Source organism: Zonotrichia albicollis, chromosome 17 (assembly GCF_047830755.1).
Source record: "Zonotrichia albicollis isolate bZonAlb1 chromosome 17, bZonAlb1.hap1, whole genome shotgun sequence".
Lineage (NCBI taxonomy): Eukaryota > Metazoa > Chordata > Aves > Passeriformes > Passerellidae > Zonotrichia > Zonotrichia albicollis.
In genome coordinates, this window is record NC_133835.1 from 519,104 (window position 1) to 546,995 (window position 27,892).

At 42.6% G+C, this 27,892-nt stretch overlaps 1 protein-coding gene across 1 annotated transcript; it reads left to right on the forward strand.

The window, feature by feature from the left end:
* On the forward strand, window positions 1-26,844 carry ERGIC3 (ERGIC and golgi 3). Its single transcript, XM_005496488.4, has 13 exons — window positions 1-239; window positions 358-428; window positions 944-1,031; window positions 1,150-1,269; window positions 2,479-2,572; window positions 3,728-3,893; window positions 5,512-5,569; window positions 17,627-17,658; window positions 18,309-18,405; window positions 20,062-20,126; window positions 20,944-21,080; window positions 21,911-21,966; window positions 24,533-26,844. Exons 1-13 carry the CDS (start codon window positions 152-154, stop codon window positions 24,610-24,612), a joined length of 1,152 nt encoding a protein of 383 aa, XP_005496545.1. The 5' UTR covers window positions 1-151; the 3' UTR covers window positions 24,613-26,844.
* The last annotated feature ends 1,048 nt before the right edge of the window (window positions 26,845-27,892 follow it).

Sequence of the window (27,892 nt, forward strand, 5' to 3'; positions counted from 1 at the left end):
TGCCCTACCCCAGCCCTCCGACATACTGAGGCTACAGACAGGACTGGGAAGCTCAGCCGGCTACAGAGAACTGCTCCCCGCCGGGGGCGGGCCCGGGAGCGGGGTGAGGCCGGCGCCGGAAGAAGGGTTCGGTTCCGGGCCGCGCGGCGTCATGGAGTCGCTGTGGCGGCTGAAGCGGTTCGACGCTTTTCCGAAGACTCTAGAAGATTTTCGGGTTAAGACGTGCGGGGGAGCGCTGGGTGAGCGGGGGCGCTGCGGGTGGCCGGGGGACCTTGGCGGGCCGGCGCTCGTTAGAGACTCAGGGCGGCGGCGGTCTGGTTGCGGCGGGGCTGACAGTGGTTCTCGTCTCCCTGGCAGTGACGGCAGTTAGCGGGCTCATCATGGTGCTGCTTTTCTTCTCGGAGCTGCAGTACTACCTCACCAAGGAGGTAAGTACCGCCGACGGAGCGGACACGGCCCCAGACCCCCGTGCTGCCTCCGACTCGCGGCGGGCAACCCTTCATAGTGGCCGGAGCGCCCTTGCCCCTGCCCCCGCCGGGCCGCCCCCCTGGGCTGCCCAGACAGCAGCTTCGCCCAGCATAGACCTGCGGTTCGCGTTATTTTTCTGTGCCCTGTCCGGTCGCCCCGGCTGTGGGGGCGAGCTGCCCTCCTCCGTCTGTGGCGTCCTGCCAGGACGGCGGTACGTCACGCCTCCTGCGAGCAGCCATGCCAAGCCAAGAAGGGAAAGCAAGCGCTGAAGCCTTGTTCCCTCCCCACGTTCAGAGATCCCCCAGTTATTTAACAGCATTGCAAATGGCATGCGCTGGGCTGTGCAGGGCAGTGGCTCAGCTGTCTCGCAAACCTCTTCTGTCTTAAAAATCAGCTCCTGGGCCACAGCACCAAGAGAAAGGGGCCTTTTGATTTGCTCACAAGTAAAATGGGACTGTTTTTCCTTTGTTCCCAGGTTCATCCAGAATTATACGTTGATAAATCAAGGGGAGATAAACTGAAGATCAATCTAGATGTTATTTTTCCACATATGCCTTGTGCTTGTGAGTAAGACTTCTGAATGGTGATGATAATTTTTGTCCTTGGCGGGGACTCAAGAGGCTCAGTGTGCTCATAACAAATGTATGCTTGTAGATCACTTTCCTTGTGCACTGGTTTCAGATTTGAGCATTGATGCAATGGATGTAGCAGGAGAGCAGCAGCTGGATGTAGAGCACAATCTGTTTAAACAACGCTTGGATAAAGCTGGGAATCGTGTAACTCCAGAGGCTGAGAGACATGGTAAGATGCTCTTCTACCTGTCCTGGTTTGATGCTCTGTTAGTGTTTCCGTTGTATGCCTGTTCTGAGATTTGTGGGAACAAGGTGACAGCTGTAGAGTGTTTAAATGCCACAAAGTCTTGAATACCTTATAACATGCAGATCTATTAAACTACTTTTACACTCAGTACTTTTGCAAGAAAATCTTTGCCCAGTCCCTCTGAAACTATGATAAAGACCCATGGATGCATTTGAGGAATAAAGTTGCACAGTTGGTGGTCTTTTGAGATTAGAAATCAAGCAGCTGTTCTTGCAAAATTTGGGTTTAAATCACAGTGGGTGAACAAATGGGACTGTGTGATTCTAGGAAAGGCTCCAGTGACTTAACTTTTAAGCCTAAACTTGCATTAACTCTGTGTGTGTTAATGCACACCTGGATAAATACATGTGAGTTGATCTGTTGTTTGCAAGCTGTAATAAGGGATCCTTGGCTACATAAACCTCTCCTCTACATTTTTTACATGTTATGACTCATCCTTGTTCTTTGATACCAACCAGAAAGGATTCTGACAAAGCATTTTTCAGTCGCACACTATTACTATTTTGACTTTCCTTTCCAGAACATGAGTTACTTGTTCTATTTTCTGGGAGTCAGTGTAGCTCTGAGTATCAACATGACCAAATTTTTAGCTTTGTATCACTTTAGATTTAACATTTTGTTGTTGACACTGAAAGGCTAAACTAAGCCAAGAGCTGAACAATTGGCAGGCACAAGGGTTTCTCTGGTTTTCGTGGGAATGTGGTGATAGTGTTCTTACTGCTATGTCACTTAGCAACCATCACAGGTTGTGACTTTAAAAATTATTATTTGGGTAAAAAAACTATTCTACATGTTTTTAAGCAAGTCCTGTATTGCTTATAATGTACTGTTGGGTCTACTTTAGATGCTTTAGCAAAGCCTTTATGCAAGCAATGTCTGATGCTTCAGCAAGGCTTACAGATAGCCAGTTCTTTCCATGGAGGCTGTTCTTGAGAGGACAAATACTATGCTCCTTCTTGGTTTTGCTCCACACCTCAGCAGGCTACATACATACCACTTTGGGTGGACGTTGGGTGCAGGATGTGCAGTAGCACATTGTGTGCAGAGTATTCATTATGCATAGAGCAGAACAAGAGTACAAGACAGAGTTTCTAGATGTGTCTCATCACTTTGAATCCTGTTTTGTCTTAGAGCTGGGAAAAGAAGAAGAAAAAGTGTTTGATCCAAATTCTTTGGATGCTGATCGCTGCGAGAGCTGTTATGGGGCAGAGTCAGAGGACATTCGGTAACCTTTGCACTTTTTTCCTATCTTCTTAGCGCTTGAATCCTGGTATGTTATATGCATATTTTTTTTCCAAATGTCTATGAAGGTCTGTGCAATGAAATCCTGCTCTCAGGCACATGTTCAGTGATAAGAGCTATTGTGGTTTGCCTATGCCTTTGGAAGCTGCACTCAAGATTGTTGAGAAGGTGCATTTGTAGGTGGTTTGGATTGTCTACGTGCCTGTTTAAGCAGTACAAAACTTGTATCTCAGCAGGTGAGAGATTTTCTGGGCTTGTTTGATGTCCAGAGCAGAGGTGTTTAAATGATTTGACTGTTACACGAGGTATCTTGATGTAAAACCTGGTTATGCCCTGGCCTTGCCTTCTCACTGCTGCTGGTGGCATTTTTTCCTTACAGGAGAAAGGACCAGACATCTATGGTTCACACAAACAACAGGCATCTTTTCGTATTTCTCATTCCTCTGAACAGGAAATTACTGTAAGAATGGATCCATGATAGTCCATATAGGTTCTGGACTAATTTTGGCTATTTTTGGCTCAGTGATAACTTGGTTTGTCCCATCTGTCAAGTTGTGTCCTTTCCCAGAGATGTTTTCATCTTGAGGTATTCATAACTGCTGCCTTCAACAGCAGGAATTCGTTCAACATGTCCACCGAAACATGAAACCAAGGAAGAAACCTGGGTTTTTTTCTGGTAACCAAGTATTGTCCACAGGTAGAAAAGTACAAAGAAAGTTTGTAGTTAAGCCCCCCTTTAGCCCAATGTCTTGGCCTAAAAACAGAGGAGAGGAGCAATAAAAATAGGCAGGTGCTTTGTTCACATGAGGAAGTTCTAAACTGCTTATCACTGGGGGACACTGATGATGTTTTTGTGATAAATTTCTTTGCCAAGGGATGCCTTGGCTGTGTAAATGGCCAGGCAGAGCCCTCTTTGGACTCCAGTCCTGTATTCAAACAGTGTGCATCCTCACCTCCAAACCTCAAAAGGCACATCAAGAAGATCATGCTTATTCAGGACCATTAGGCCACTTTCCAAGGTCCAGTCCCCAATATTTGTGTTGCTGCTTTGTTGAATCCTGTCAAGGATTCAAGTCCTGAGCTGGGACATCTCGTCTTAATGATAAAGATGGTAAGATGGTGCTTGTGCTTTTTGCAGGTGTTGTAATACCTGTGACGATGTCAGAGAAGCATACAGGCGGCGAGGCTGGGCCTTCAAGAACCCAGATAGCATAGAGCAGTGCAAGAGGGAAGGGTTTAGCCAGAAAATGCAAGAGCAGAAGAATGAGGGCTGCCAAGTGTATGGTTTCCTAGAGGTCAACAAGGTGAGAGAGAGCTTTTGCTGTGAACCTGCTGCATGATGGTGAGGACTGTGAAAAGGCAGAGTTGGGGCATTCTTCTCCTTTTCCAGTTTTAGGTGCTTACAGTACTATCATAGAATAACCTCTGGCGTCTTTGTGCTACGTCTTTGTGCTTGTCATGAGGTTCAGGAGGACAGTCAGGAAGAGCAGTGGAAAAGAGGCTAGTTCTGGTTTGTGTTCTGTGGGCTGATAGGAAGTCATGGCAGCTGGTGAAGTTCGTCTTTTCATCCCACCTGGGTACCAAGTCTTTTTGCTGAGATTTCTAGAGGAGGAGAGGCAGCTTCTTTTAGCTTGAATTGTTCCACTGCCCTTCCGGTTTTAAATCAGAGGCCACAAGTGGGTGCTGGAGATAACTTGCCTCAGAGGTGCTGGAGAGAGTGAAATGTTATCTTCTTTAGAAAAACAGGAAGCAAGGCTATTGGAGTTGGTTGTTGAGCTGAAAATGCTCAGAGAGGTGGTTTATGCAAATGATGTATGAAAATACACAAGATGCACCAGGTAACTATGTAACCTGTCATTTTGTGGGTTACCCTCACAAATACACAGGTTGCATACCCAAATGCCCTCTAGAAGAAGTCAGACCCAGGCTATTTTTTGTTTGTTTTTAACTTCAAACTCTGTTGGTTTTTTATTTTTTGGAGGTTTTTTTCTTTTTTTTTTATCCTTGTGTATTCTTCCTGGAGACCACAGTCTTTTTTCTAGAAAGTAGACCTTGTACTGTCATATCCAGAGACTGTGATTTGAGCATTATCATAGCTATTGAACTGTTATGGGACCCTCTCTCACAATATATGATGAGCAGGAAGATTCCAGGGGGAATTCTGGATGTAGGAGTGGTCCAAGTGTGAGTGTCACTGGGGAAGTTTTTGGGGCCTTTTTTTAGGCACTTGGAACTTTGTGCATCTTCATTCTCAACAGGTCTGCAGTTAACATAAAGCATAGGTTTGCCCAGGCATTAAATATTTAATACAATGAGTGAGCTTGGTACATTCAGATCTTCCAAGGCACAGTGCATGTGATTGCTATTAAGTGTCAGGGAGGACTGGCGCCTAATATCCATATCCCTTTCAGAGTCCAGGATGAAATTTTACCAGTTTGTCTTTTGCAGATTTTTGGGGGGTTGCTTTGGGAGGGGGATTTAGTAGGTTAAGTGCTTTATTTTTGCATGCTCTTCTTTTCATGTGTTTATACGTTGGATCACTGCTGACTATTTTTATAAGTGTTCATCCTCACTTTCTCCTCTCTTTTTCTTTGATAGTGTTTTGTGTTTTCTGAAGGACCAGACAGTTCCCTACTTGGAGTTAATTCCTCCTTTTCTCTTTTTTATGTCCACAAAATAATCTGGATAGAACAGCTGTTATCCACATCAGTATTTAATTATGGATTTCAGCATCACTGGCTGTAATGAACATGGGAAATTCATACCTCTTTTAGGATAATGTCTGCTGCTACTGTCCCCTGTGAAAATGAGTCAGTTGGTGTCTGTCTTGTGTGAACAAAATCGTAAAAGTCCAAACACCAGTACAACTGCTTTGCTTACATAGATTCAGACCATTTAATGAATGTTTATTGTCTCCTGCAGGTAGCTGGAAATTTTCACTTTGCACCAGGAAAAAGTTTTCAACAGTCTCATGTACATGGTAAAGTATTTTCTTTTCCTGTTTATTGGACCTTTTGGTTTCAAGTGTCTGACCATTTTCTTTTAATATCTTTGCATTACTGTCTGTAGTAACAACATCACTGCTTCAGTGAGGAGGACATCGTTGAAGTTTTGTTACAGTGGTTTAGAACTATCATGGACAAACAGAAAAGTGGTTTCTAGGGGTGCTACCACATGAGCGTGGAAGAACTTGGTAGAGGATGTTTCTGGGTAGTCTCTCAGTTCTGCAAAACTTTGCTGCTTTGCAGTCAAACAACCTCAAGTAAAATTTTCAGACCTGAACCTAACTACAAGTACCTCTAGAAGGGATATTTTCCTCTATTCATGAGGTTCAGAGTAAAATTATGTCGTGAAGGACTTCCTTGAGTATATATATAAATATAGCGTGGTGAAAACCATAGTGGTAGTTTACAAAATCATGGAATGATTTGAGTTGGAAGGGACCTTTAAAAGGCCATGTAGTCCAACCGCCCTGCATGAGCAAGGACACCTTCCACTAGAGCAGATTGCTAAGAGCCCAGTCCAGCCTGGCCTTGAATGTTCCCAGGGACTGAGTGTGACAGCTCTCTAGGCAACCTGTGCAAATGTCTCATCACTTTCAACATATACAATTTCTTATATCCAGTCTGAATCTGCACTCTTTTAGTTTAAAAGTATTGCCCCTTGTCCTATTGCAACAGGCCTTATTAAAATATCTGTTCCCATCTTTGTTACAGTTCCCTTTTGCTGTTAGAAGGGGCTCTCAGGTCTGCCCAGAGCCTTCTCTTCTCCAGGCTCTCCAAGCCTCTCTCCATAGCAGAAGTGCTCCAGCCCTTGGGGTGTCTTTGTGTGCTCATGTAGACTTGCTCCAGCAGGTCCACATCTTCCCTGTGCTGAGCATCGCAGAGCTGGAGGCATCTCTGCATGTGGCGTCTCACCTGAGTGGAATAGAGAGGGAGTGTCCTCCCCCTCACCTGCTGCCCATACTGCTGGGAATGAACCCAATATGCAAATGGTTTCTGGATTGCCAGTGCATATGGCCAGGTCATGTTAAACTTCTCTTCCACTAACACTCCCAGTTCCATCTCCCCTGGGCAGTTCTTGACTTGTATTGGTACCAGGGGTTGCCCTTACCCAGGTGCAGCACCTTCCACTTGATCATGATGTTCACTGGGCTCACTTCTCAAGCTTGTACAGGTTCCTGTGGATGGTGTCCTGCCCCTCAAGCACATCAACCTTACTACTCAACTTGCTATTATCTGCAGATAGGCTGAGGTGCCCTCAGTCTCAATGTCCATGTCATTGATGACAGTATTAAACAGTACTTTTCCTAACATGGACCCTACTCGTTCCTGTCTTCATCTGTATATTGAGCCATTGGCCACTACCCTTTGCACATGATCATCCAAGCAGTTCCTTATCCAGTGAAGAGTCCACACATCAAATCTGTATTTTTTCCTTTCATTACTCACTCCAGTTTAGTCTGTACTGCTGTGGTTAAGGTCAGGGGAGAATGTGAATGTGCTTGGTGGGAGTAACTGGTGTATTTGGAGAACAACAAACTTTTGAGCACAGAAGCACTTTTGTACAAACAACAATAATGGTTTCCCCCATAATATTGATCGTTTGTAATTAAAAAAAATATTTCACTTATTGTGGCAAAACCTCCTTTGTGTGCTTAAACTGTCATGACAACAGCAACCTTACTACAACCAGAATCAGCAAAGTCATATACGTTACGGAGAAGCATGTCTATATTACACCTCTCTGTAACAGACAGGAATTCAAGCTGGCTGCTTCAGAGCAGCTACTTTGTGTACAGAGAGGTCAGGATAGCTCTCTAATTCCATGTCCTCCAGAAATGCTGCAGAGCTGAATTAAAATTCACTCAGAAAATACAGATAAAACCTAATAAGGCCTCCATTCTGGCCTTATCATCAAGCAGTGCAAGATAGCTCGGGAGCTCAGTCCCCAGGGAGACAGGGTGCCCAAAGCTAAGCTAGCTCAAGGCTGATGCCGGGGGGCTACCCTCTAGCAAGCATGGTGATTATCAGCTCTATTAGTGATTGCAAGCTCTCTTAGGGTTTCGGCTCTTGCCTGCTAGGTAGGGGTGCCCCCGGGCTGAGGCTGCAGCAGACGGCGAGAGAGGAGTGGGAGAGATGCTGGTGGTTCCACAGAGATGGCTTTATTGGGGAAGTCTGTGAGGGGTCCCAGTGACAGCTCTTCTTCTGTCGAATGGGCTAAAATATACCTCTTTTATAGGGTTCGGGGGGATCCAGATTTGACCAGTTGTGAGGGTTAAGTAACATAGCCTGTGGGGTTACAGAGATAAGCTTTGGGGCAGGGGTCAGGGAGACAGGAAGTTCTGTTGCTGTCTCGGCATTCCTATTGTTTAGATTCTCCATGGGGTCTCGCCCAGGTCCATGGCATTTACTACAAAAATCCAAAAGGACTGTGTAGTTACTGCCAACCTCATCCACTCATTTGCTTGTTCCTGCTGGCTGTATCTGATGGCCTCCTCTTTGCCTACAGAAAAAGAGTGTAGTTGCTTCCCACTCTCTCCTTCCCCATCAGCATTTCATAGGCCTTTCCTGTACAGGGCTCAGGGCATATCTTTCCCTGCTGAAGAGTCACAGCATATGAAGCTGGTCATTTGTGGACACCAGTCAACCTCTGAGCTTCCTTGCAGGATTTCTCTGAACCTCTTTCAGTTCAGCTCTGTCTGAAGGTACCAGACTGCATCCAGAATTGTGATCCTGGTTAAACATGAGAAGCAGTGCCCTAATGATTTTCTTCCTTTTGTTCTCTCTTGCTTTCCTAGTTATTCATAATGTGGGATTTTCCTTTCTACCCAGCCTTTTCCTTGGCAGTGTTTTCATTACACTAACCAACAAACAAGGAAGTTTTCCAGACCCGTAAGGAAAATGGACCGCTCGGTGTATGGTTGTTTTCTTGTACATGACTCACTGTAATCTTTCTTTCTAATCTTTTGGGGTTTTTTCTTCCCTTTAATTTTAGGTAAAGAATTTGACTAGTATTAGAGGACAGAGTTCTGTGAGGTATTTCCAGAACTTGTATCTCGTTTGGATCATAGTTCCAGACAATAACTTAAGTGCTTGTGGTGTTTGATTCTTTCAGTAGGGTCTGCTTTAACATGCAGTCCTGTTAATACATTTAACAGAATGTCACACAGGATGAAGTTGAATGTCTAAGAGAAGTCTGAATATTCCAAACTGTTGTTGTAAGTCACGTTAACAATTCACTAAATCATTTTACCTGGCCTACTTGATGCAGAACTCTAATGACTGACAGTATTTTTGCTTTTCTTTCTATTCCCTACTGATACGAATCAGTAGATAATATGAGGATCAAGAATATGAGTAGTGTGGAAAGTTCAGTCCACTGCACCATTCTTCTTGCCTCCTATTGGAGTCTGTACCACGTTTGTACAGCTGATTGTTGGATTTTTATTTTGAGGTGGCATTGAAATACTGAAGCTTGCATATCAGCTTTTCAGTTTCTTACATTGTTCCTCTCTTTTTATGCTGAAGTTCATGTTGTATTATAGATCTCCAGCCAGGAAATGGACATGGGCATCACTGTGACTGTCCCAAGGGTCCTATTAAGCAGCACTTTGTAGATCTGACTACAGATGTAATCCTGATCTGAGCTTCTGAACTCTTGTTTGCTTGGTGTTAAGATCTTGAAACTGTAACTTCTTTCCTAAGGAGAAGCAAGTTGAAATGGCTTTATCTCAGAAAGTAGAATAAGAGGGCCTGATACACGTGGCAGCACTGTGTAAGGTGCAATTTTATTTCTGTTTAGTTATTTAACTTCAGTTATATATAACTTTATTTGCATAAGCTCTGTGTTCTCAGCTCTCCATTAGAGACTGAGCACTTTACTACTAGTTAGTATTTTATCTCAGTTTTCACCATTACTATGTTTTAGTGTGTATTGCTACTCATTCCTAATCTCAGGTCATCAGAATTGTCCTGTCTAGGATGACTCGCATGGCTGATCTTATGCTTTTGTGCCATCTAAAATGGTTAATTGCCTATTAGCTGGTGCATAAATACCATGCTTGAACTTCTTGAACTGGTACTTGTCTCTGTTCTTCACATCCTGTGTTCCCTGAGAATCTGAGCTGAATCTTTGGAAATGTGTTGCTTTTGAAGCAAGCAGTGATGCTGCTTTTCATTCCAAGTTATTGGAAGCATTTAAAATTGGTCACTTTAGGCTTGCACCATGATGTGACAGCATCAGTGTCAGAGAAGACCTCCAACTCTGGAATGTCATAGTGGCTGCAAATGGTCATTTGTTGTTCAGTTGCACTAAGAAATCCCAGATCATTAGGAGGAGGATTGAAAGAGATTGTGAGAAGGGCTGAAGCACTTCCAGTCAGAATTCTTAACACTGAAACAAGTAGCTTTGATTCTCCTGCATTGAGGGAGGCCAGAATCAAACATTACCGATAGTTAGAGTCTTCAGTTTTAAGCAGCACAGCCTCAAGCCCTGCTTATTCATTTGGTTCTTGCTAAGGTTGGGGTTGCTTCACTGTTGTCTGTTTAGACTTTGAATCCTAAACTGAAATTTTATGTTTGGTTCATGCAATGTGCTGCAGATTTTGGTGAAGTTCTCTCTTTCACTTTTGCATCTGCAAGGACAGCCTCCACCATCAGCTGGGCCAATTTGTGACTCTGAATATTGTATGTTTTCTTTTGCAGCAATTCACATCTGTGGTCTTTCCTTCCTGTCTCAGAGGAAAGAGAAATGCTTGGGTGATTTAGCTGTTTAACCTCTGAGATTTGTGCTTCAGGGGCTGCTGCCATGTCTGTCCATGCCTGTACAGCAGCAGCCATCTCCTGCTTCATCGGCAGTAGTTGAGAGTGACTTTCCTGCCTGTGGAAACTTCACCTACCTAATGGTAGGCTCCTGAGGAGAGTGACGTTATCTATATCACTTCCCATCTTTCTTGCTCTGTTTCTTATAGTCGAGGGAAAAGGCTGAGGGTTCTCATTCCTCCTTTAGATTGTCTTTGGGTCACTCTGTTGCTGAGGTGCCATCATGTTGTCATATTGTGCCTTGCTTTTCTCTGTGAAGAGAAATGTGGTTACACCATCATCAGTACTTTTTAGAAAAGACATTGGCCATCATGCTTTTTTGACAGCCAGAGAGCTTTTCAGGATTATTTAAAATGTCTCATTAGACTCCTTCAGTTCCTTAAAAAGAAGATGGTGTTGGTGGCATCATTCAGGACATTCTGTCCTGAAGACACACTCTGAATGACTGTGACAATTTCTGTGGATGAAGCAGTCTGTATGTGGTCCAAATTTTGTGGTTTTCTTGCACCCTACATGTCAGCTGGAGGAACAAAGTTATCTTTGAAGATGCTGTTTTTGAGAGATTACCATTTGTTTTCATCCTCTTTTGTGGTGATGGCTGTGGAAGGAAAAAACACAGGTTTGCTGCTCTTTGTTATGATGACAGTCCTGGAAAAGGAGTCTTCTCCTTGGAGCCACCAAGCTTTGCCTAGAAAGGTGTGAAGCTTTGTTAGCTCTCTAGGAGTCAGATCCACTGGTCAGTTGTACATCCTTGTTAGTGTTCTGTTTATGTATTTAACAAAGGGCTTCTTTCTTTCTCTGCTAGAGCTTGTTTGACAGCCAGAACCTATTTGAACTCATTCTTGGATGCTGTGGATGACCCCAAATAGCCTCCTATTTACATACTTTTTAGTGTTTTGATTAATGAATTGTGAAAAGCTACCAAGTCTTTGACTGCAGACTGATTGTCATTTTTCAAGTCCCTTGGCACCTTCCCAGTGTCAGCCAAGAGCATGTCACACTAGCTCCTTTTTCTGCAGAGACTGCAGTCTCCTTCTCTGTTCCTTTCCTATAGCCCAAGTAGTTGTGGGCTTGTTACTATTGCACAGGCCTCTACAGGTAGCAGTTACTTATCTGAGTTCTTCTCCTGCCCAACAACATACTTAAAAAAAATTATGTGGGACTCAGTCTCCATCAGGACACCAGTTCAGTGTGGGAAGATCCAAATCCTCTGATCACCTGTACACGATTCCTTCCATAGAGGAGGTGTGTATGAGCTCATTCTGACTTCTGTCCCAAAGTAGTGTCTGTTAGGGAACTGTTTTTATCCCCATACTGAATACTGAACACTGAGAGTCTTACTTCATCCTCTTTTCTTTTCTTTTTACCCTAGTGACCTCTTACCAGATTTTGGTTGTCTTAGTGCTGAAAGATGCAAGGTCTCACCCATTTATGGTGGACAAACTGTTTTCAAGTTATAACAAATCTGTTTTGGAGACAACAGAAATGACATTTTCATTTGTCACTTCACTATCATCCATCAGAGCTCAAGTTGTACCAGTTGTTGGGAACGCTTAACATTTGTCAAGTAGCCCTCTGGAGCTGCCTTTCCTTCTCCATACCAAAAATCATACTATTGTAGAAGCCCCAGCAGAGATGTAGCTAAGGGGATCAAATTGCTGTGGGAAGGATTCAGAGGCCCATACAACCATAAGGCTCTGTAAGTTTAAGACAGTTACTGATTAGTGCTAAATGTATATACTACACAGTGTTCAATACAAATGAACAAGCTTTTGAAACAAACAAAAAAGGAGTTTACCTCCCTTGAGATATGCTGTTCAAACATGCATTTCCCTGCCCCCAGTCTTTCCTGGTGTTCACCTTTGTCAGGATCTTGCAACAGAATGAACAAAATCAGCTTCATGATTTGTTATTTCTTCTGTATATCAGGTGGGATGAAAATAGCACAGGACTGATTAAGAATAAAGAACCTGTTACACAGCTTTGAATGTTAATATGTTGTAAATATAAACCTTGGGTGCATTTCTGAATAGCTTTGCTCCTAAAATTATCTCTCTTATCTTATGACTGAAAAATAATCTCAATATAACCAATACTGTTGTTTGGCATGCTGCTTTGGAGTTCACTTAACATATATGCACATCCCACTGTGTTTTTCCTTTTGGTGATTAATTACTGCATTTTGAGTTCTCTGTTACACTTTAAATGATTGCTTGACCGTATACCAGTCCTTTAGCTGTCTAGGGGGTGATTTTATATGGCCTAAAAAGCACATAAGCACAGATGTTTCTCTTCCCCTTTATGGTATGAACTTTAAATACTACTCTACCTGAATCTGTTTGTAAGGATATGAACATTTCTCTTTTCTCTTCTACTTTACTTGTTTTCCCAGTGTATGCTGTTGAGATTAGGTGTTGCTGTATCCTTTTTTTTCCTCTGGACTACAGAACTAACATGATTTTTGTTATTTGCTGAGCTCATAAATCTCCTTTGGAAGGAGCTGTTGATCTAGGCTGGGATTTGAGAAGGTTTCCAGGAAGCTAATAGGAGAGCTGTGCAGGTCATTCTTCTGTGGTAAACGAGGTGGAAAAGGTGGAGAATCCTTGTCTTAAGTGATTTTAGTATCCCCATGTTGGAGATAATGTTTTGACAAATGTTTAGCTGCACTGTGCCGCTAATGTGCTTGAGGGGAATGTGCTGATATGTTAGAGCAACTTCTGCCTTTTCAAGTCAGATGAGAGAATTATCTCACTTAATCTCATTTGTACAGCACGTTAGAGAATATGTCCTGAAATTTCATGTACCAAGACAGCTGATCTGTGAGTAGTTTGTAGGAACTTTTACAAGGGTTAAGTAAATCATTGGATTTTTCTATGGGTAATCATGACATTTGCAGGTTGAGATGTGGTGTTTAAGTCAGTAACATCTGGCAGAGGACTCAGAGTCTCAGCTTTGCTTAGCTGCAACATTTTCTGTGTTGCTCCCTGTCTCATTCCCCCTCTTCACAGCACATCTTTATGCCACTTCCATCTTCCTGCCACTGTGCTCCTGTAAGATACTTTCCTCCATAAAATTTGTCCCCACTTTGAAAAGTGGTGTCCTATCTCACCTTGGAGCAATGTGTTTGGGTGGCAGTCTTCAGTTTTTTAGAACCTTCACATGTTTATTGACAGAGTCCTGAATGGCTGTAAGTGCTGTTAATCCTCTTTTAGGGGTTAAGAACTGAGTTTTGTGAAGTCCAAGGAGGCTTTGTGATTGTCCAGGTCAGAAATGCAGGATGGGGAGAATTCTTCAGATAGACAGCATTACTTAAAACTGTGTTGCTAAAACCATGAACAAATCTTGGTTCTATAAAGCAGACAGAGTTCTTGACAAACTTAAGATGTTTAGCAGGTATCTTTATTTTGCCTGTTAGATGTGGTTAAGGAAATGAAAAAAATGTGCTTGTTTCTTCAGAAATAAGACTCTTTGGTCCTAGCAGACTGTCTTTTAAAGATCTTCTGTTCTCTTTCCTTGTCCTGTTCCTTATCTTAGCAAGCTTAATAGCCTGCTGGTTTATGTTAAGCTAAATGTGTATCTGCAATGTAGAGTATGTACATATGTGCTTAGAATAATCATCGGTGATCAAGGAGAAATAAACCTGCGGGATGGTGGAAGACTCTTTTAGAAACTGAACAGCTCTACTGCAGAGTTGTAAATCATTTATTGGAGAGAAGTTTTATAAAAACTACTTAGTTGTGGAAAGCATAGCAGAGCACTCTGGGGACATTTTTTTTTCAGTAGCCATAACTAATAATAGGGGTCACACACAATGTAAATCTAGTGTAACATGTTAGTTAATGTCTGGTCCTTCTCAAGTGATGCCCTGGGATTTCTTTGGTACTGTGCTGTTCCTGTAAGTTTTGTCATGCTCACTGGTCCTCAATACAGCTTCACATGTACCAACACATGTGACTACCCAGGTGATAAATCTGACAAGCATCATAATCCTGCAAAGGGTTCTAGGAGCACAGCTACCACAAGGATCATCCCTCTCCCTCCCTGTGCATCACTGTGCCAGTGCAGCTGTGGAATTAACCTTACTTTGGAGCTGTTCTGACTAGAAGAATAGCCTCAGATAAAGCAAGACTTGCATTTCAGCCTTTTACAGAGTCTGAGATGGCTCATGACTGAAAGGTGGGTGGGATAGGAATGAGCTGAGGGACCAAATAATGGTGGGACAAAGAAAGTTTTATTCCTTTGGTGGTATGGAATCATAGAATATTCTGAGATAGAAGGGACCCACAAGGATCTTCACGTAGGTCAAGTTTAAATGCAGACCCATCAGAGCCAGGATCTCTGTGGAACTTTGTTATAACTGAAGGTTAGCCAGCTAGTGTCTGTACAAAAGGTAGCAAGACTTGACACTTCACTGGCAGCTAAGGCACTGAACTCTTGACTTAAGTGCACATAATAAGTGCAACATGAAACAGCCTAGTGTTGCTGGTAACTGTTAAGAATAACAGAGCATAATGCCAAGGCCACTTCTCCTTTCTTTCTTTCCCCTGCCCACCATCACATATACTTCCAGATTTTTACTAGGCGTTTGGAAGCAAGGGCCCTCTATCTCTGGAGGGTCTCTCTCTCTATTTGGGTCTTCCACTGGATCACATCTTTCTCTGGTATCCACCCACTCTGGCAGGAGCACTTTTCCCATGGGCTGTGAGTGGATCTCTACATCCCCCATGAACTTCGTGCCTCACAGGGGACAGTTTGTTTCACCATAGTCCTCATCATGGCTTGCAGAGGAATCTTGGCTTTAACACTTGGAGCACCTCATCCCCCTCTTTTTCCACTGACCTTGGTGTTGCCCTGTTGTTGTCCCTCACATGTGCCCACCTCCTCCTCTTCTGTGACTGCAAGTAAAACTGGTGCTTATAGGTGCTTTTGAAAACGAGTTCTGCTAATTCAAAGATTCCTACAGGATCCCGCAGCTCCAAGAGGTCAATCTCATCGAGGTTCTGTGCCAGAGAGTCTCTCACCGTGTTTCTGCTGCTGGCCACGTGGCCCACCACCACCAAGCGGGCAGTGACGGCCACCACGGCCCCGCACTATTTAACCCCTCTCTTCCTGCGGGGCCTGGGAAGGAGAGGCTGCTGACGCTGCCCCTGCCCTTCTTCCCACGACACGGCTGGCTGGGGTTGGCCAGGCAGTAGAGGCTTGCCACGCGCTGCGCCAGGACAGCAGCAGCACGTGGCTGGAGAAAACTGCACATGCATGTTTCAGTTTTTCTTAACTGTGTCACCACAAAGGCATTACCAGCCTCTCTAATTGGGCCAACAGCATGTCCATCTTCAGAGCCATCAGAGATTGGCTCTGCTGGACGTGGTGGAAGCTTTTAGCAGCTTCTCACAGAAACTACTCCTGTGGCCCTCCCTCACTACCAAAAACCAGGCTGTGCCAAATCAACACAGCAACTTGTCTCTTGTGCTAGGCTCTCAAGGGAGCAGCATTTCTAATCATTGTTAATAATGTAGCAACACTTGGTGATCTGACTCCATTAGCTCCTAAGGTAATAGCCCACGATTATTGAACTGTGTTTTACTTTGCTAAATCGAAAGGCGAAGTCTGCCTTCCTGAGCGCATGAATTTACCTGTTAAAATGGTCACAGACTCTGGCTTCTTGGAGTTCATTGTATGACTTTGGATAAACCTGGTAGGAGTGATACTGAAATGGAGTTGCAATTTAGATTTTCATCCTGAGACTGATGCTCCTGGTACTGCATAAAGTCATTTAAGTAGCAAACTAGAAGATAACCATTGCCTCCCACAGATTTTAAAGATAAGCATGTATATATTGATTGTCATCATAGTTATACTTATAGCAGTACCTTACCTACTCCACTGCACGAAAGATAATTGACTAAGCCATCAAAAGAGTATTCTTAGTACAAAAAGAATGGGAAGATGTTGGAATCCAAAATGCAGGGAACTCTCAGAATTTTGGGCCTGTAAGCCGAAGGTTAGAAGGTTAGAATTAAACACAGGATTTGATCTGAGACCCTGGAAAGGGTTTCCAAACTTAGGTGCTGGGAGCGAGAATGTGGATTTATAGTTTAAAGCAGAGACATGTTAAGCTAAATAGAAGACAGTTTAGAGTTTTGGAGTTTAAGATACAGAAAAAATAAAAGTAGTTACAAAGGTAAACAAGAGGTTTAGAATGCAGTACTGTAGGTTTTTGTCATACATAACATGATTGGCTAATAAAGTTTACACTGTACCATGAGTCCATAAGACAAAATATTTAAGGATTGGGTCAAAAACATAAATATCCTTGTTGGTAGTGTTTTATTGATCAATAAATTCTTAAAAAGTCTTGTAACTAGAGGTCTTATGACCTTCTGAGCCATGCAGGGAAGATGTGAGCCAAACTCACCCTTCCTGCCTATGTAGAAGATAAGAAAAATAAATCGCATAATCTAAAAAACTCAGAGGTATCATCTCTAACGCATTCAAAACTCCTTCAAAAATCCGCATACCATATCTCTGCCAGATCCCTTCTAGGGGTGTGTGGTGCTGCCAGCATTGTCACATTGCTACATGTGGGAAGGGCAGAGATGCAGGCCAAATTCCCCAAATCCCAGCACTGGTGACAGTCACTGTGGTCCTACTAATGGTTTGTAAATACCCTGCTCGTACCATTTCTGCAAAGACTTTTCCTTTCCTAGTATGTTCTCTGGGCAGCAGTAGCAAGGCTGATAGGCAGAGTGCTGAGAGTTACTAAGATGAGGATTATTTTTAAGGGCACTTGCATGTTATATTAAAGCATGTGCTCTGCTCATTTGTTAGTTTAGATCTGTTGTGCCTCTGTGTTTTACAGGAGTGAGAGAAGTTATGTGTAGCTAACAGCAAAGCTTTCTTTTCTGACCTCTGGGGTCTTTTTTTGCCCTAGATGAAGAATACATGCAGGTGAGGATTGAATACCTAAGCTGAAGTAACCCCAAATTAAATTTATTTTCTTTTATTCTAGTGATGGCTCTGTGTAAGGAGGGGTATTACAGAAGTTTTATCTGTCACACACCCTACTATGCAAGCAAGAGAGAAGCCCAGACAATTTTCTTGCCATTTTAGATTGTGATGGAAATAAAAGGAGCTGACTTATTGCTAGAATATGGGAGAGAGATATTATTGCTATGACAACGTGAGATATATTGTTAACTATTTTTCTATTACAGTTCACGATCTGCAGAGCTTCGGACTTGATAATGTAAGTGTTTCTACGGCAGTGTTACAGTTCTTTTAGTCTATTTTCCTTCTGGATTTCCCTCCCATTGCCACATTGAGATCCTAGATTGCTGCAGATTTCGCTTTATGGGTCTAAGCAAAACCTGGGTCCTGCTTTCACAGAGGGTTCTGAAATACATTCTATGACATTTGCATGCTGCTTGGCAAGCCTGTGCTTCTCTTCCTGAGCCTGCCTTTTTCCTTAATCTATGCTTCACAGTTTCTTGTGGTTAATATTGTCACAGCTGCTTCTGGATCTGTTGGAGTTTACCTTGTGCTGGGAGGAAAGCAGACAATGCTCATACTTATTCCTCCAAGGCAGCTGATAGTATGTGCTCCTATTGCAGAGAGAGGAGTGGGTGGGAGAGCCTGCTCTGTAGATGGGAGGAAAGGGCACTGAGATCTGTAGATTTCAAGCAGGAGAAGGAGAAATTCCTTGTCTTGAAATCTCCAATGAATAAAAAAGAAGAGCAAATGTTTTGGAGTTTACTGTTGGGATGCATGGAGAAAAGGAACACCTGTCTCTATTCTAGATCCAGGCTCAGAAAAATATACCAATAACGACCTTCAGGCCCCTTACCTTACCCCTCATGTGCTCTGCAGCTATTTGAGTTATTAGCATTTCCATTTCAGATCAATATGACGCACTATATCAAACATCTCTCATTTGGAAGGGATTATCCAGGCATTGTGAACCCTCTGGATGGAACAGCCATCACTGCACAGCAAGGTAAAAGACAGCTGAAAGAATTCTCTTTTTAAGTGTCTGTATTAATAAGTGTTAGAAGAGAACAGGAGCAAAGTTCTCAGTTTCAACAGAAACCCTGACAGTGTTATGTGAAATATGACTCCTCCACCCTTTGCTCATTCTGGAGCGGCTGTCTCCATTCACCTGGAAGAAGTCTGCCAACATGTTTGGATTCTGTGACCTTTCTGAAAGGTATCTTTTCAGCATTTGTGAATGCACAACAGCATGTACAGTGTATCATTATTAAAGGCCTACCTCAGATATAGTTCAAGGAGAGCCCTGTCTAACTACTGCTTACCGTGAGAGAGAATGAGAAGATGCAAGATAGACAAAAAAGGCCTAATTGGTAGTTGCTGGAGAGCTATGTGTCTGGCTGATCTTGACATACCCAACAGTAAGAGCTTGAAAAGCTGCAGTGAAGTCGAAATATTGCTGATCTTGATAGCTCCAGATTTGCTGGCTTGTGAGACAATTTTTTCTTCCTGCTGCTGCTGTGCTTATTTCCACAAGCCTGCTTTTCTATGAAAGGTCCTTTACATGCCATTGCAGAGGGTTTTTTTTTAGATCCACTGAAGTCTGAATAGTTTTCCTTTGAAGGTAATTGGAACTGTATGTAATAAAGCTTGGAGAAAGAAGTAATTTGCTTTGAAGTGGTGATAGGATTGTTAGTCCTACCTGAATCTGTTCTTTAAAGTTTTCTACCATTGATTTTGATCCTTGTACCCAAATCAGATGATGGTGTTTGAAAAAAAGCACAAAAAATTAAAAGGTATCATAATGTTCAGTATGATTATGATGCTGTAGTTATTCTATGAAGTAACAAACTATCTGAGAGGGAGGACCTGTAGCTGACTGGTAAATTTCTGCATAAGCTCAAGCTTTTCATCCTGAGCCTCAGGGAAATTTACCTCAGTTGGTAAATTCTTGAAGAATTTGTTCTGAAGAGATGCTCCAGTAAAGAAGTAGAAGCAGTAGATTGCAGGTCAAATTTATGTTTATTGCAGCTAAATATACCATATGCAAGAATTACTTCTGCTGTAGAAATGGATGGATAGTCTTCTTTAGGGAATTCCATAGAAAATAGCTTTTTTCTTGCATTGTGTTATCCTTAAGAGAACTGAAGGAACAGGCTGGTCTGGGGCAACAGAAGGGATTCTTCTATTTTTTTCTTCACTGGTCCAGATCTTCCTTTTCATCTTCTGATACAATAAATGCCATGCTTCTACAAGAATAAACTGCAATGTTAATTGAAGTTGATATGAGATACTCATTTAGATCTGAGGAAGTTTTCTTAGGGTTATGTTGTTAAGATATTTTTCTGGACTAGAATTGAATTTGCAAGAAGTTTTACTGGTAAAGCTATAGCAAGTTTGTAGAAATAGTTTTTCTATTTATTCAAGGCCAAAATGCCATGAGTTTTGGTTTTGGTTGGAGCAGAAATGAAATTCACTTTGGCAAAAGGAAGACACATTTCAGACATTTACTTTACTGTCCTTGAAAACCTCCAGCAGCTGTTGTGCAGAAAGATGTTCCCTGACAAGCTGAACAAAAGTAGTTTGTGTCTACCTGACCTGTCAGTGAAAAGCTTCCAGCTTATGGCTTTATATTAATTGTATCTCTCCCTTTCTTTGCTTATAGCTTCTATGATGTTTCAATATTTTGTCAAAGTGGTCCCCACTGTGTATAGGAAAGTAGATGGTGAAGTAAGTACCTTTTTCCCTGCTACTTTGACAAGTGGAAGCCTTCACTTTCTTCTCATATTCTTGGTGCTGACAGTAACTGTGGATCCAGATGTGTTGCCAGATGTATACCAGGGGCTATATTGTACATTCAGTACTTGGAAACCCCAAGTGTGGAATTTGGTAAAAAAACCTGGATAGTATCTTTCTCCACTTGGATTGTAATTTGTGTCAGATAACTTAGTAGGGATGATAGAACATAATTTTATTTTACAGAAACACAGTTTAATTGCTCTAAGAATAGGGCTAGTATGAACAACATGTAGAAAAATGTCAGGGCACAGAAGAATGCTGAAGATTGATCTTAATTTATGTGAAGACAGGCTATCTCTGTCTTTCTCTGATCTCCTGCCTCTATATATTATTTTCCTTTTTCTCACTCTTGATTATTTATGGCCTTTTGCTATCAGTGCTGTCTCCTGAAGCATGCTTGGCAGGACTGCATTTTGGTCCTGCAGAGGGTGACATAGACTCAGGGTTGAGAGGGACAGCTTATGCTATTGTGTGCCAGCAGAGACCAAATAGTCCAGCCTGGATGTTATGCTTCCTTCATACCATGGGCTAGCTGCAGCTTTAACTGGTAGCCTATAGTAAAAATAGACCTGATAGCAAATACCTGTTCCTGATAGAGCTCTGATAGAGCTCTTCAACTCTTTCTAACCACTGTCAGGTTGCCCACATGGGCAGGGCCACACTGATGTGGTTCACTGAATGCATGTTTTAGTAGCCTTTCCTGTTCCCTGTTGGCAAAATAATGTTTGCTGTGTTTGTTTCCTGGTAGGTGGTAAGAACTAACCAGTTCTCAGTTACACGACATGAGAAAATAGCAAATGGGCTACTGGGAGACCAGGGTCTGCCTGGTGTCTTTGTGCTGTATGAGCTTTCACCCATGATGGTGAAGCTGACAGAGAAGCACAGGTGAGAAACATTTCATTCTATTTTGTTCATTCTTCATTGATTTTGTAATTTTGCATAGCTCGAAACTTCATTTAGACATGATAGTGCAAATGCCTGAAATTCATCCAAACCCCTTCCCAGCCAGTGAAAAGGAAGAGGTGCTTACCGGTGCTCTTCCTCTCTGTGTGAACTGTGGTCTGGGTTTTATCTGTTGCTATGTATCAAGATAGGACAGGAAAGTGGTGCAAGGAGCAGAAGTGTTATATAATGTTTCTTGGTTCAGACTTCTAATGGGAAGATTAGATTTACATAGCATACCCATTTTACCAGCAGCACCCACATAGTCCAACTGGTTCTTTAGTCTGAATTTGCTATCACTTTTCTACATCTTCCAGCCAGTGTGGAACCTCCTCTTCTCTCTGGGTTAATGGCTGGCATTGCAGCTGCAGGGAAAGGGAAGGGGTTGTAGCTGTCCAGTCTTTGAGGTTCATAATGAGGGGCAGAAAATGTCTATATCTTAAAATGTATTAATGTGTGCTTAGGATTTAATTAGTGTGTTGCGTGACCCTCCTGTGCATTCTCACTGGGTAGGAATGTCTTAGGGATTGAAAGCCCATCTTTCAAGTTTATAAATTCAGTACTTCTTTTAGTGCTGATGACTAAAAGTAGCAGTGACAAACTCCATTCTGTAGCCAGTAGGGGTTAATTAATTCCTTAATTTGAGAATTGTTAGCTATGACTATTTAGAGAATGCATACTTATATGATATGATGAATATTATTAGAATTATCAGTTAATTGTTATATACCTGACATTGGTATCTGAGCTCATGCTGGTTGTTCAAATTCTAGGTCCTTTACTCACTTTCTCACTGGAGTTTGTGCCATTGTTGGAGGCATATTTACAGGTATTGCACCTTTCAATCATTTTGCTTTCTGAAGTGTAAATATTTACTATCTTATGCTTTCTAAAGTCTGCATGTCTAGTAATAAATCTCTGTTTGATTAAGAGAGGTTATTTCAGCCCTTGGGAAGTGATACATGTTCTGCAGAGCCGCAGGAGTGACATCAGACTGTAGCTAGCACTGGAGGCTTACAAGATGCTGTAGATAATGTAGACCTATTACAGCATTTCATTTAATTCGACCTGTAGACCTGTCATAATATTTCATTTTGATGCTCTACAGGACATTTTGTTTTCTAACAAAGCTGTTCTTCACAGACCATATGAAAGTGTCTGTACTTGCATTCTTGGCCAGCTTGGGTCTGTAAGTAGATACTTGTTTCCATGTGGAATCAACGCCAGTTAAGTCTGTGAACCCAGGTTGCCATGGGCATAATATATATCTGAGAGACATCAAACTGCTCCCAGACATAGGACCTCCAGCTAGTATTCTGCTAGGACTAGATGGGGTCTTTTGAGAAGAGGTTCAGAGGTTCCTGCAGATACATCTGAGTATCTGCACTTCACTCTCAGTGCTGGCATCTGGAATAGCTAATCAGTATCTGCTCAGCTCTGTGCATGAGAGCAGCCTTGGTGCAGCCATGCTCTCCAGGTAGTAATCCAGAGTGCTCATAAGTCAGACATGTGGGTGTTAAGGGCCAGCCTGAAGATGTGGTCAGGGACCTGAGAAACCAGTTTCTGTGTCACATAACGTCTGTATCAATTATGTATATAACATCATACCTTTATCTGCAAGATTCCCATCATCTGAGGTGTCACAGTGCTCAGTTAACCTGATACTGTTAAACAGAATTTCTGTCTGCAATAAATTTTATCCTATTCATCTCTGAATTGAAAAGTCATTCAGAAATTACTTTCATGACAAATTCAAGTGCCCATTAGCGCTGACTGGGTTTGACAGCCAATTCATGTTTCTGCCATGTACCATGCTCAGACTCTCTGTATTCTAGAGATCAAATCAGCTAATGGCCAATAAGGTAAATTACTTGTGCCAGCAATAGCGTGGCCAACAGGACCAGGGCGGTGACTGTCCCCCACTGCATACTGGTGATGTACCTTGAATCCTGGGTTCAGTTCTGGACCCTTCATGACAAGCAAGACATTGAGGTGCTGCAGCGAGTCCAGAGAAGAGAATGGAGCTGTGGAAGGAGCAGGAACATAGGTTTGAGCAGGTGGGGGTGCTCAGCCTGCAGAAAAAGAAGCTCAAGAGGGACCTTCTTGCTCTCTACAACTATGTGAAAGGAGGTCGGAGCCAGATGAGGGTCAGTCTCTTCTTCTGACAGGGACAGGATGAAAGCAAATGGCCTCAAGTTGCACCAGGGGAAGTTTAGATTGGATTAAAAAAAAAAAAATTGTCATGGAAAGGGTTGTCTGTGGCACAAGCTGCCCAGGGCAGTGGTAGAATCACCCTTCCTGGAGGAGTCTAAAAGATGTGTAGATGTGAACTTAAAGACGTGCTGTAGTGGTGGGCTTGGCAGAGCTGGGGGCAATTGGACTCTATGACATTAGAGGTCTTTTCCAACCTAGATGATTCTGTGCTATTCTAAAGTCACCTCAGTGTTCGTGTAACCGTATCAAATTGATTCCAGAAATAGAGATAATTTCAGAGCAAAACAACCACACAAGAGTTATCTGAAGCATGATAGACCAAATATTAAGTCCAAGAATATCATATTATATAATAATAAAAAGAGGATTCAATTCCCATTTTAGCTGCAATGCTTTGTATCATATTGAAATGTCTTTGTATAGAGCCAGGTAATCATTTACTTACTCCTTTGATTGAAGTTTTGAATAAAAGAAAGAATACGAAGCTTTATAAAACCCAGTCATTGAAAAATAGCTCCCTAGCAACCTTTGTGTTCCTTCCCTGGCAGGAACTCAAGGTTCCTATCCTGTGAAAACCTTGGTTGTCTGGGGTTTGTGGTACAGTAGGCCGCTCTGAGTTTTTCTGTGGTCACAAACAAACACTGAATTAATAGGCTTCTTCAGGGCTGGAGAGGTTTGAGGAAAATACTGCAGAAAGAATTAAAGGTGGTGGTTTGTATTGTTTTGTGTCTGGTAGGTGTACATTGCTATCTCCAATAAAGGGCATCCTTCAAGGCCAGCATATGGTACTTTTAGAGTTGATGTGAAATGAGCAAGAAATGGGAAACAAGTCCTTTGCATGCTGAATCAAGGCAACAAGTGGCGTAAAGCACATCAGCTTCCTCTCCAAACTCTTCTCAGTCATCAGTAAACATGCATGATGCAGCCTGTCTCTTTTATTTCTGGAAAAGGGATCTTTTCTAGAGAAGCATGATCCCCTCTGTCCTGTAGGGTGGGTCTTGTCTGTCCTGAGGAGATGAGGACTTTACTGCTCTGAGCGGCAACAGCAGCAGCAGAACCTTTTTCTGTCTAATGGACGTGGTATTCCTTTCCTCTGACAGCAGGGTTTGTGTTTTCTGTCTTTGGGAGTTGTTCTGTCTTTGAGGCATGTCTGACTTCATCCCTTTGGTTTTTTCCTTTAGTTGCCGGTTTCATTGACTCCTTGATCTATCACTCAGCACGTGCCATCCAGAAGAAAATTGAACTTGGGAAGACAACATAAATAAGCAATGGCATCAACCCATTTAAAAACAAACAAACCAAAACCAAACAAACAGACAAACAAAAACAAACAAAACAAAGTAACCCCCTCCAGCCTCCAAGGAGAACTGAACAGGCTCTTTGAAGCACAAGTGGTCTTCTGAGAGTGCACAGGAGAAGATGTTTGGAACTTCCGCATGGCCCTAACCACTCATATGCCCTGATTCTTTGGCCTTAGTTTGTGGATGGAACAACTTGAGCCTTGCTGCTATATAAAGATTAGATATCACATCTGGCTCTGCAGGCCCTACTGTCACACTCTTTTTGTGTCAGTCCATGTTCCTCCAGTTCTGTTCCCATTCCCAACAGAGATGCTGGAGATACTGCATTCAGTTTGCCTCTAGAAATAATGTAGTTTATTGTCAAGAGACCTGTAATGGATTGAAGTTGCCATCAAATAAGCTTTCTAGCAACACCATCAGGGATTTTTAATTTTTCCATAAAATGTTTCTGGGTGTGCTGATGCTGTATGTCAGACCTTTTTAAAAATGTGCTGAATCCCATCTATTGCCTTCCAGCCCTCCTGGAATGCATGGGGCGCCTAGGCATTTGGGATGTACTTTCTGTGCTGGGGGAGCTCCCAGTTGTTCTTCTGAAAGTTGCAAGTTGATGTTTCAGGGAAAAAAAAGGTGTCCAGAATTTTAATTGATTTTTAATTGGATTTTTTTTTTATTTCCCCTTAGTATATATTTTCAAATAAAGTTCATCCTCTCTTGTTCTAGTAAGGCATGTGGAAGAATAATTAAATTATTTTAACTAGTTCTGATACTAAATTGGAAATAAGAATTAAAAGACACCTTGCATTGTGGCAAAGTATGTTGAGATTGTGATGATGATGGGGCTTTTTTATTTTAAATGATTACACAAATGAGTAAAGTGCTTGGTATCTGAAACTATATTGGGAGAAATTTGAAAATAATGAGGAAAAAAAATTTGTGAATTCTTGCCTATTGGATGTAAAACAGACCGATTACTCTTAAATCTCAGATCTGGATTTGCTTTGGTATGACTCTGATATTGGGGTCCAAGCAGTTGGACAGGCACAGGATCAGATACTGCAGAGAGAAAGCTGTTTTACAATTTATTTTGAGGCAGGTTTTGCTAGGTGGTTGGGGTTTTTAATTAGTTGAACTTACCTATAAACCAGAGAGTCTAAAAACTGTTTTTTCAGCTGGGGAGGGAAGCAATTTGTGGTGTGGGTAAGGAAAATTATAATCTTCAAGCAAGAATGTTGAAAAGCAGGTTTGTTTTAAATGTATTTTTTACAAAGCTATTTAATGAATCTAGTGGGTCAGGATCGCATAGTACTACTACAGGATGAGGAATGGAACACCATATCTGTATGTTTCTCAGGATCAAAAAGTGACCTGAACAGTTTCAATTGCTCATCAGTGCATGTCAGCTTTGTAACTAAATTTATAGGAATAGTAGGAGTGAGAAGATGAAAGGAAGTAATGCAGCAAGCATTTAACCCACAGTGAAACAGTTACCGTCACTGTTTCCTATCTAGGACTGGCTTATCCTTGATAGGAAAGCCAATTGCTTGTAAACTGGACAAGCATTGGACATTATTGCCCAGAGCAGACCTGAGGACCTAAAGAAAGGTGAAGGGAAGGTGAAGGTGCAATACTTGTACTCATCATGGGATATTGGAAATAGTGGAGAGAAGAAATCAAACACACTGAAGTGGAGATTCTATCTAGAGAGACAGAAAATTAATGAAGCTAATAGTTAAGTAATACAGGCTTCTGCTATCTGTAGGGACTATATGAGTCCAAGAGATCTGGTGATTTTAATAGACTGAAAGCCCAAGTGACTAAGAGCCATGATAAAGCTGAGTCTGAATCAAGGATGTTAGTGACCGAAAGTGATAAAAGAAATCCTGCTAATTCTGCTCTGGAGGACAAAAGCCTTCTTTAGGGAGCTCAGTCCCCAGGGTCTGCAGTCTTGATCTGCAGGGGGGTCATGTTCTGCAGGGATGCCTTTTCAAAGTTGTAAGGGGTCAAAAAGCAAAGGAAGTGGTGGTTCATGTTTTTTCAAAGTTTATTCAACATAAGATTATTTCAAGTGTATTTGATTCTGTTGTCTTCTGTCACCATGTTTGATTTTTTTTCCTTTTTTATTCTTCCTTGATGCAATTTTAAAAATATTTCCTTAGTTAAGGACTGTAAAAATAAAAGTCTTAGTAAAAGACTGGGCAGGGTGAGGAGGGTGTCTTCCTTTCCTAAGACCAACTACAGACCTCCCCCAAAAGCCATCTGTGGGTGGAAATACCAGCTCTGTCATGTGGACAGCAATACTTGAGCAGCTGCTGTCCACCACTGGCTTCACAGCCCTGCTGGGCCACACACAACAGCTCCATGCCCACTTCCAGCCCCAACATCTCTCTCCCCTTTGTCCCTCCCAACCAGCTTGGGCAGAACTGTGCCCACCCTATGTCCAGCTAAACACAACATTGCTACTGCCATGGGAGAATGGCACCCACAGTACCCAGCTGGTAGGACCAGCACAAGCAGTACTGAAACCCTACAAATTGCAGGGTCTATGAGCCCAGGTGGTGGGGTGGACCACCAAGCTAAAGAGCCAGGACAGCTGCTGGCAGTGTCCTTTGGCCCATTCCTGGCCAAACAGCTGGCTCCAGTTTTTTGGAAATGCGTCAGTTTTAAAATACAATCCTGCCTTCATATACCCGTCTCTCAATGAGGCTGAATTCAACATCAGTGGCATGGGCTCTTGTCCTGCAAAAGGCTCCAGACCAGTGAGTTTTTTTCCCAGCAGAGGTGCCAGTTCCCTTCAGTGTCTGCTCTAAAGCCAAACATGGAGACCCGTGTGCATGCCAGCCAGAGCCAATGCTGTATGGACACTGGGGCATCCTACAAGCATATGGACAAGCAATGCAAGGGGAGGTACAGTGGCAGCATCTGGTATCACTGGCTGTGCTCACCTAATAGCAGATGTGCAAGGCAAAGAGCAGGGCTGTGAAGCCAGTGGAGGGCTATTGCCCATGATGCTCTATCCAGTTGTCATGGATATACTTGAGGAAAACTGGGCTCAGGATCAAAACCTGGGTGAGGAGTGGAGTGATATGGTGCTCTCCATGCTGGAACAGGACAGTCAGCCCAACACAGTGCAGCCATTGGGTCACTGCCCAACAGAGTTCTGCCTGCCCCTGAGGAGCTGGAGTGCACGGTGCTATTACCTTGTTCCTTTGAACTGTTTAACTCTCACATGTGCTGCAAAAG